This window comes from Nannospalax galili, unplaced genomic scaffold (assembly GCF_000622305.1).
Source record: "Nannospalax galili isolate Female #2095 unplaced genomic scaffold, S.galili_v1.0 scaffold18, whole genome shotgun sequence".
Classification (NCBI taxonomy): domain Eukaryota; kingdom Metazoa; phylum Chordata; class Mammalia; order Rodentia; family Spalacidae; genus Nannospalax; species Nannospalax galili.
Window position 1 is genome coordinate 10678002 of NW_008346548.1, and position 10690 is coordinate 10688691.

General features: G+C 40.7%; 1 protein-coding gene across 1 annotated transcript in view; it reads right to left on the minus strand.

The window, feature by feature from the left end:
* Positions 1–522: 522 nt before the first annotated feature.
* The window catches only part of Hacd2 (3-hydroxyacyl-CoA dehydratase 2), a 125615-nt gene continuing 115447 nt past the window's right edge, over positions 523–10690 (minus strand). The window contains exons 6-7 of the mRNA XM_008842957.3: positions 8048–8226; positions 523–3537 (exon numbers count right to left, since the gene is read on the minus strand). Of these exons, the coding sequence (XP_008841179.1) occupies positions 3455–3537; positions 8048–8226 (262 nt within the window). The 3' untranslated portion in view covers positions 523–3454. The remainder of the gene's footprint in view (positions 3538–8047; positions 8227–10690) is intronic.

The following is a 10690-nucleotide window of genomic DNA, read 5'->3' on the forward strand; positions in this document are numbered from 1 at the left end:
TTCCCAGCCCCCACATGATGGCTAACAACTGTCTGCAACTGCAGTTTGAGGGTATCCAATACCCTCTTCTGGCTTCTGGGGGCAATGTATGTATGTGGTGCACATGTGTGCAGGCCAAACACTCAGACACATAAAAATAAATCTTAAAAAAAACCCTTTTCCTATAAAAATAGAACCATTAAGGGGCTGGAGAGATGGCTCAGTGGTTAAGAGCACTGGCTTTTCTTACAGAAGACCCAGGTTTGAATCCCAGCACCCACATGGTGGCTCAACAACTGTCCTTAACTCTAGTTCCAGGGAAGTCTAACGCCCTCTTCTGTCCTCCAAGGGCACTGCATGACACAGGTGCACTTACACATACACAGGCATAACACTCACTCATGCACATAAACATGAAAATAAATGAATAAAAGAATAGAACCATTAAGTATAACAGACGCAGATTTTTAAAATCATCAAAAAGCTGGATCCCATAACAGAACTTAGGTTACTTCATTCTTGCAGCACAGTACTCGAACCAGATCCAGGCAGAACAAACACCAGTTTATTTTGAAATGCAACACAGATCAGTATTTTATGAATATAACTTATTACTACATTAATAAGAGATAAAAACGCTTTCAAATGCATGCATAGAAAGTTAAGCATAGTCTTTGAACTCCTTATTTCTAAATATACAAAAAATACATTTAAATTATATAATTTTAGTGAATCAAAGACTTATAAAATTACAATTTTGGTTTTCACAACATAGAAAATTACAAAAATGACTATATATATGGTTGTATAATTTTTTTTACCCAAATTTCAAAGGAGAAATATGTACTGACTTTTGTTTTATAATGATGTATCTGAAACTCAGAACTGAAAATAATTTTCAGGTTGGACCACATCAATGCCAGGCTCTAATTAGAATGAATAACAAACACAAGTGGAAAGTGAGGGCACAATCTCATTTGCCTCTCTAGCTCTGCTTCTTCCTTCTTGTTAAGTTTGCTTTAGAGGAACTTCCTCATCTGGAAGGATAGTACTTTATTACGTGCTAGCTCCATGGGGGCTTTGATAGTGGTGGAGACATGTGCTATGAGTGATCCCAACCTCAGCAAACAGCACAGCAAGATGCAGATTAGCAACCTGAGCCTACAAAACTGCTGTGCACCTCAAAGAAGGCTTCCATCAGAAGAGGGCCCCTTGGGAGGATCTGAAATATGCAATCAAGTTAGTGCTGAGAAGATGATGACTTCGACTATGCTCTCAAATGAAACTGCTAAATCTGACAAAACACCAGTGAAAATCACCTTCCTCATTCACACCTGTGAATATCTGTGATATCTGGGGGTTAGATGTTCTCAATATATAAAAGAACATCAGTGCTTCAAAGGGAGGAAATTAATTCATGCTAGGGACAAATATAAAGGGAAACAAAAAATGAAACAAACAAAAAAACCCTAAAACCCAGTTACTGAGCAAGGTCACTGAAGGACAGTGACCACCTCACTCATCTGCTGTATGGATTTTAAAGGCTGATGTCCAAAAACACTGCAGAGTTGAGATCCTTCTTGAGAAGGAAAGTGTTCGCTGTGTTTTCATTGCAAAGTTCACTCTGCTGCAGTTCAGGTGACCGAGAACTTCTCATGACAGGAAGCCCCCAACAGAGCTCTGTCCAACATGCTTGTGTTTCTCACAGCATCTTCTGCAAACCTTCCAAAGATGACTAACAATCTTAACCAAATAAAGTAATAATGCTGATATAACTCAAGTTGATTCTATTTTACAGTGGAAATACACTTTGGAAGATTAAAAAGGGAGAAAAAGCACGAAAATAATCTTTCCCACATATTTGTCTATCAAATACAAGAATAGATTCTAATTTTCAACACACCCAACAGTGCTGACTTGAAGCAGAATTTAATGTTCAATTAAAAAATAATTTATTACACACCTGCCTGCATTAATTTTCAAGCGCTTATGAAAATAAGCGCTTGAAAATTTAGTTTTTCATTATAGTCTTCTGATATGAACAATTACATTTTAAATGACAATGGCAAGATTTTTAAAGTCTTAAAGATAAACAAAAAAAAAAGAAAGAAAAGAAAAAAAAGAAGAAATAGGCTCTAGAAAGAAAAAACTTTAAAATCTTGTGCACTTCTAAATTTGGGTTTTGCATTTTCATCCAAACCTTTTTTTTTTTTTTTTTAAAAAGAAGTTGAAGTTTACTGAGTACCCTGAAAGGGAGCAGAGACCTGGGCAGTGACTAGGGCACTGCCTGTCTTCCCCAAGCCTTTCCTAAGGGATTCTAAATGCATGGTTAAACAATTAAGACATTATTTATTAGAGCACGTCCAAACTGATGGGTGATTCTGACATGTGGAGGTGATAATGCTTTTTGCTTATCCTAGAACATATGCTGCCTCTCTGGACTCACAACTTGGTGGGAATTAACATAGGACCACAAAGTATCTAAACAGAAGAGTAAAAAATTAAAGTAGAATTGTATACAAATTTATTTCAGAATGCTTTTCTGGACTATGCTGGTACAGCAATACCTTCCAAGTGCCTTTGATAACAGATTTCCTTACTCCTTATGTGATGAGGTGGGTTTCTAGTCTGCAGATGAGAATAGCTCTTGGCCAATACACAGACATGCTCCGAGCACAATACCGTGGGAAGTACTTACCATTTGCTAGCCATTGAGCTTTCCCTCTCGCACTGTTATTTATTAGAATGTGAGCTCCAGGTACGGTAGTTCTTTACAGTATACACATACTTATTAAATTCAAGCACGTTTCTTAGTGGCAGGCAGTAATGACTCAATTGAAAACAAATGAAAGGGTTTTCTGGTTATAGGCACTACCCCAAAGCTTCACAGGCATATACATTTTATAACTCATTCACTAGATATGAGGGGCTAGGTCCCAGCCAGAACTTCAGAGCATTCCAGAGAACAAATTGCTGCTTCAAAAATACAAAGAGTTTCCAGCATGCAGTCAAGCACTTGAGAAGGGAATTGCTAAACACACTACAGATTGAAACCGAATGTCTACCGCAAGCTGGGCAGTCAGTTGGAACAACTTCATTACTCAGACTGTAACTCTCAAGTGTATAGTGTTATAGGTCTTTATCAGATACATGAAGGACATAGGAGGAGATAAAACTCCAACCCCCTTTCTAGTGCCATCATAAATACTGGGAACTTGTGGTTAGAAGAGCATGCTCAAAGGACTGGCTGGGATGCTTTATGTAACAGCCTTTTAAGTGTTTTTATTTTTTTTTTTTTTTTTTTTTATAAAATCCCAGGCCCACGTGACACTGGATTTTGGTTATTTTATTTTTAATACTTTTAAAAATAATTCTTACTTATTTTCTATGAAACGTACTGGGAACTCAAAAAGTCTGCAGCATTTTTTGATCGTTGAAAGTCTGGTTTGGGAGGGACTGGTGCGGAAAGGAGGAGCTATTCAAACTTCTTGTATTCTTCAGTACGAGAAAGCACCTTTCTTCTCTGGTGTATCATGTGGAAGTATAACTGAGGAAAAACTGGAAGAAAAGAAAGAAGAACTGGTTATGGAGATCTTTTTTTAAACTGTTTATTGCTATTCATTCTGGTTTTTTTTTTTTTTTTTTTTCCTTTTCTTTTCTTTTCCAGTCTTTTTGAGACAGAGTTTCCCCATAGTCCCAGCTGGCCTGGAACTCACTATGTAGACCAGGCTGGCCTGGAACTTACAGAGATCCGCTCTTCTGCCTCCCAATGCCACCATGCCCGCTATTCCTATTTGTTCTGAATGCTAGTGAGCATGTTAGACAAATTCACTTAAAAGTGGCCAATGAAGTTCTTTTTGGGGGGGGGGCTTTTTGAAACAGAGTCTCCCTGTAGCCCCGGCTCACCTGGAATTACTATATAGACCAGGCTGGCCTTGAACTCACAGATATCTGCCTGCCTCTGCCTCTGAAGTGCTGGGACTACAGGTGTGTGCCACCACATCTGGCTTTGAAGTTCTTTTTTTTAATCTTTTGAAACTATGTTTCTATGTTCTAGGGGCTAGAGAGATGGCTCAGTGGTTAAGAGCACTGACTGCTCTTGCAGAGGACCCAGGTCCGGTTCCCAACACCCACCCACATGACAGTTTACAACTGTCCACAACTCCAGTTCCAGGGAATCTGATGCCCTTTTCTGGCCACCACAGGTGCATTGACATATATGCAGGCAATACATTCATACACATAAAATAAAAGTAAAAAAACCCCCCAAAAACTGTATGTTATAGCTGGGCATGGTGGTGAATGCCTTTAATCCCAGAACTGGGGAGGCAGAGGCAGGTAGATCTCTTTGAGTTCGGGGCCAGCCTGGTCTACGTAGTGAGTTCCATGCCAGCCAGAGCTACATACTGAGACCATGTCTCAAAAACACACAAACAACAACAAATCCAAACCAACCCAACAACCAAATCTGAAAACCAAACAAAAATAACTCTAATGTTCTACTTAAAGCACATGGTCTTCCAGATGCTCCGACTATTTTCTCATCCAATAACCAATGTAAGCAACGAAACAGGCTTGAAGGAGGAGGAACAACATGGAGATGTTCCCGTTTCAGCCGAGGGTGAGAGTGATGTGGAATGCAATGGCAGACACTATTGTTATTACCATTACCAGTCAAGATGCCACAGAGCCTTCCTGAGAAAGGTGGTTCTGTGATCAGCAAAAATGAGGAGGGAGAGGAGAGAGAAAACATTTGACCTAAATGTAACTAAGCCAGGTTGGGATGTACAAAAAGCCTCTACAGAAAGGAAGCCAGTATGCAAGGCATCAGGCACTGGACAGTCTTCTGGTTTTGGTCATTTCACAGGATACCTTAAATTGCCTTTTCCCTCCCTGAGACAGGGTCTCACTAGGTAGCCCTAGCTGGCCTGCAACTCTCAGAGATCCACCTGCCTCTGCCTCCTGAGTGCTGGGATTAAAGGCATGTGCTACCATGCTCAGCAAGTAAGGGTCCTTAAATGATCAGGAGGTAATGTCTTCCTAGGGAATATTTGGAAAGGGGGCAGGAGTTACTGGCATTTAGCCTATAAGACGAGGGATGCAAAAACACCCCCAACTAAGAACTGTCCACGCAAATGCCCAGTTGGGAAATGCTGGTTTGAGCAACCTAGGCCTCACAAGGTTCTGCAAACAGGAAATTCAATCATCATAAAGAAATCTAGGTGAGAAGGTCTTTGGGGCACCACACCCTTCTTTCCCTCCTCAATGTGTAGTAATTTCCTCCAAGTTAAAATCTTCCATCTTGGAGGGAAGTGGGAAGCTCATTTGACACAGAATGTTTTAAAGGGAGGTCAAGTACTCCATTCTACAGGGAAGCTCCTTAAACTCAGTAAGTAAACAACTCAAAAGCTTCAGGAAGTCCCTGCAATGGAACAGATTCACTAGGTTCCCCCCTCCTCAAGCCCTAAGGCCTGCTGAGAAACCCTCTCAGACCAGCTGAGCTGCCTAGAAGAGGCAGAGAGAGACCAGAGCAGTCATCTGCAAGAAGCAGAGACTAGCCTAGCTGTCTGGAAGAGACTCAGACCAACTGAGCTACCTGAAAACTTCTCTCCAGCCTGTTGAGCTGCCTGAGAGTTGTGCAGTGCTCCAGGTTTCCAGCTTTCACGAGCTGTCACCCATGCTGGGGTGAGCTTTTGGTGATGCAGCTGTCTCTTGAGTCATTTCTGTTCCTGTAACTCCTCACCCATACTCCTGGAAGAAACCCCCATAAACTCAACGGTTCAAGCTTGACTCTGGTGGCATCCTTACTTTGCTCTGCGGTTGGTTCCAGAACTTTGGTGGTTTCTATTATCGCCAGCTCTCTTGGGACAATTTCTTCCTTTTCAAATGAATTCTAAGTTGATAAAATTTCAGATGCCCCTCAAAGTACTCCAAGGCATTAGGCCATGTCCACAGTGATGTGGCGAGCCATGGGGGGAGGTCTGAGTACTGAGCCGTGTTGCCACTCTACTTGCTATTTCCAGGGAGGAAGTTATTCACAGAAAAAGCCCAGCTTATGCAGAGAATTCAATAGTGACAGAACTATTTTGGTACGAAAGCCAGAAAATCTGACAAGCTTATAATCTAAAACCTGGAAGTAAGGATATAATTAAGCCATAAGGAGTGCTAATTGTAATCATTTAAAAATGCGGGGCTCGTTATATCACAAGCTTTCCTTTAGGAAAGGGACTCTTCCTGAGCTGAGCATGTGGAGGATGCCTTCACTGGCTGCCTTAGTGACTGCCCAACCACAGAGGGTGGTGCTGGCCTCATGTTAAGGTCAGAGGAAAGCACTAGGGAGGCTAAGTGTAGAGGCCATGCATTATGCCCTCTGGAAGATGGTTATGTGTACCTTAATTCCCACTGGCAATATCCTGTGGCTGTCAGCAGGGTCACACTACAGAAACAGGGGTTCATTATAATGGAGGGCTGCCTTGCTGGATCTGCCTGTCACTCTAAGCAAGAGGGCAGCAGGAAGGCATGACAAGGCTGGCTACTAGGCACAGAAAAGACTGGTATGTGTAGTCAGACTGAGGCTGCTTGGGAACTGCTCCTGCAGTGAAGTGCTCCTCTGAGACAGAGTGGAAAGCTGGTGGGAACGTGAGGTTGGACCCTGGGTTTTCATCAGTGTGGAAGTTCTCATACAGGTGTGAGTTCATGATACCCTCCCTGCCTTTTTAGACGTATAGTGTGGTTCATACTTTCTGCTTATTCCAACACCATGTGGAGTGGCAACAAATCCCATGAAGTCTAGTGGGTGCTATTCTGGGTGCCTTGCTACTCTAGTGTTGGGAAAATGAAATGCTAGGGGAGCAAAATTATGTTAATTTGAGTTCTATACATTTTTACTCCTCCATATTTGCCTTTTGTTTAAAAATCAACTACCTTTTATGTCTAAAGAGAGCTGGCCTTTAGCTGCTAGGTTCCAGCATCAAAGGGGAGGACTTGGTAATGCATAGGGTGCAAAAATGAATCATGAAGCAGGACTACATCCAAGACTTTCTCTAAGATAAATGTTCACTTGAAATCTGGACCTTCTTTTTTTCTCACAATGCATGAAACGCAATTTTCCACAGAAGGACACAAACATGTCACTTGGGATGATTAGGGTGACTCATTCAGATAATGCTGAGGGCTGAAATAAAAAAATCTATTCCTGTCTGAACCCAACGGGGGTTTAAAGGAGACTTTATAGATTAACATTTACAGGTTCAGTGGCTATAGGAATAGCTAGACGAGAAGAAACATTACCATTGTATGTCCTTGGGTATAACACAGCGCCTTTTGAATACAGAAATCATAGGAGTCACACAGAGCAAAATCTGAGAAAGAAGACTGCTCTCCGTGGTCAGCAACAAGAACTACCTTTTACAGCATCGTCCAACTGCACTTTCTGCTCTGCCACTGTGGGCTCAGAGGTACATTTGATTTTCTGTGTATTTAAACCTTCAGCAGCACTATTACAGTAACTGGCAACCACACAGAAGGGAACATTGTGTCCCATTCAGAGGGTTTTAGTGTTCAACAAGAAAATGAGAAATGTAGAAAAATAAATCTGTTTTTATTTTGTTGTTTCTAGTCAGCCACTGATCTCTAAAAATGAAGTAAAACTGTCTATTTTGATATAGCAAGGAATGTAAAAATGCTTTATACAATGTTTTTCAAAAACCACAAAAAGCATTTCTCAAGAGACAGGAAAATAAAGCCAAGGTAAGACCTTTAATGGCTTTTCTGTTTTCTACTCAGTACTCCTGGCCCTACCCAACCCAGAGTTTATCTGTCCTCAAATTCACTGTTTCAAAGGCACCACCAAGAACAGCTGCATTTTGGCAGCTGCACTGAGAACAGTTCATCCTTACTCAATTACTACCAGAGAAAATTCCCTTTCAGTCAGCAGTCAATAAAAACCAAAGTGCTCCCAATAAATTAAATTAACCTTTACTTAGATATAGAGCAAAGACAAAGACATTCAACTCTAGTTATTGTGGAGTCAATTTTTAAAACATAAACATATGCACTATTTACTTACTTGGAATGTAGGACATCATTATCAGAATTAGGAATGCATAGTAGTCAAAGGAGAAGTTGTATTTGTTAGGTAAACTGATGGAGTACAGGCCAGCCTGTCTGACAAAGGGCAGAGCTGCATACACCGTCAGTAGTTCTCCTGCTACTCCCATTGGGTACAACACGATGAAAAGTGTGTACCTGAAATGAAATGAAACAAACACTCAGTACTGAGGCTCAAAGCCATGTGAGAAGCACTGCTCTTCAGAAAGCTATTGTTCCTTTATTTTCTGTTTACTTCTTTAAATTCAGCTTTTACAAGTCAGTTTTTGAAAAAGGACTATTGTAGGTCATTGTTTCGAAATGTTCTAAAACAAAGTAAATGTGTTCAGCCAGTTTCAAACTCTGGTTTGACTAAATACACAAATTTTCAAAACTAAGGAGAAGCAGGTAGAGGAGGGGCACTGAGATGTATATAACGAAGCCTTTGGAGGCTAACTGGAGGGGACGTGGGAGGGGGAAGAGGGAGGTGCTGGAGCATACTACCTAGGAATTCTAGACTATACATCAAGCCTAAGTGTGTGGACTCAAGAAAAACGGTACATTACACATGTATATTTGCTGCTATTACCAAATGTCTGTTCATGCTATTGTGAAAAATGGAATCTATGCTAGCTTTAATGTTAAAAAAATGCAAAATTTTGAAATTAAAACCCCACAATTACAATTACTATTGTATGAGAGGTCCACACAATTATTTTCACTTTAAATTTATGATTTTTATTTTTATTTTATGTGGATGCGTGTATTGCCTGCATATAGCTAAGTGCATCCGTGTCATGCAATGCCCATGGAGGACAGAAGAGGCTGTTGGATCCTCTGTAACTGGAGTTACGGACAGTTGTTAGCTGCCATGTGGGTGCTGGGATTCGAACCTGGGTCTTCTGCAAGAACAAGCAGTGTTCTTAACCGCTAAGCCATCTCTCCAGACCCTATTTTTATTTTTTTAATGCGTGCTTTGCCTGCATGCACATAGGTGCACTTAACAGACCTGAAAAAGCCTTTGGCTGCTCATGGCTCACAATGAACACTGGATTACAACTCCCAGAATTGTGCTGGGAAAGGGAACCCAGATCACTAGGCAGGACAGTGGAAAAGAATCTTCCATAGGCCATGGTGAAAAATGAGCAAAATAATCTCTGTGTAACAGTAAAATCAAGACTCAGTCAATAGAGTCCCCACAAACTGGGCAGGCAGTCTTTGCAATGGCTGTGCAGGTTGGGAAGCAGCTGTCAGCTTTTCATTCTTCTTTTTCTCTAATAAAGTCTATTGCAAAAATAGCAATAAAGCAAAGAGGATCTTGAAATGTTGGAAACAACTGGATTATGTTCCTAATTTAATCAGAGCTCATAAATTGTCTAGTAACTACTGTTTTCCTTCTATGAAATGAGGCATTTCAGCTTCAAGGACAATTTGGGTCTTTCTGCTTTCCCCACCCTCCCCCACCCTCCCCAACCCTAGTCCCTTCCATGCAGGAAACTGCTCACAACTGTCTCATGGGTTAGTTAGGATAAACAAATGTGCTATCGGCCTTTTGCCAGAGTCACTGTCAAAACTGAATTTTGTTACTGTTGCAGAGACAGGGTTTCACTCTGTGGTCAGACCATCCTGGAACTTGTGGCAGTTCTCCTGCCTCTGCCTCCCAAGGGCTTGAATCACAAAAGTGTGAACTACCGGGGCTGGAGAGATGGCTCAGCAGTTAAGAACACTGGCTGTTCTTGCAGAAAGACCCGGGTTTGAATCCTAGCACCCACATGGCAGCTAATAACTGTCCTAACTCCAGTTCCAGGGGATCCGGCAGCGTCTTCTGTCCTCTGCGGGCATTGCATGACACGGGTGCATTTACCGACACACAGGCAATACACACATACACATAAAAAAAATAAATAAAATATTAAAAAAGTGTGAACTACCATGCCTGAATTCTTAATTGACTACTATTGTTAAAAATAATCAAAGCACAATAAAACTCATGAACTAAGAATACCATGTTTGTTACTTTAATACCATGTAATATACCATGTAATGTTTGTTAGTTTAAGAGTTATAGCTTCTTGATAAAATGAGACCAAGAGATTTGGCCATAGACCAAAACTATCATAATGGGACAAGCTCCTCAGTTAAATTGGATAAGGACAAAAAAAAAAAAAAAAAAGAAATTACATTTTCAGCACTAATTGTGCAAGTCTTCCCTTATAGAATAGAAGACCCTGAATTCAAGAGGTTGTATTTAAAGTGAAAATCATCTATTATTAAACTGGGAGGAAAAAAATATTTGAGGTGATACATTAACCACCAACCCCTGGATCAAAGACAGAGGACAACACAGGAAAGATGTCCTAAAATGCTGCCTCACATGTAACACCTGTTTTACCACTTACATTTATATTTGTGGTATAGATGTGCATTAACCAAATTAGAAGCAAGGGATATTATGTTCACCTTGAAGCATTTTTAGAAGGAGGCAGTTAATGTCCTTTAATCATAGTGGTTGCTCACAACTAGAGAAACTTTCAGAGTACTTCCTAAAACCTAGCAGCACCTTGTTTCTTGAATTATAACTATTTTTATTTATTAGCACAAGAGCAATTATCTGGCTATGTTA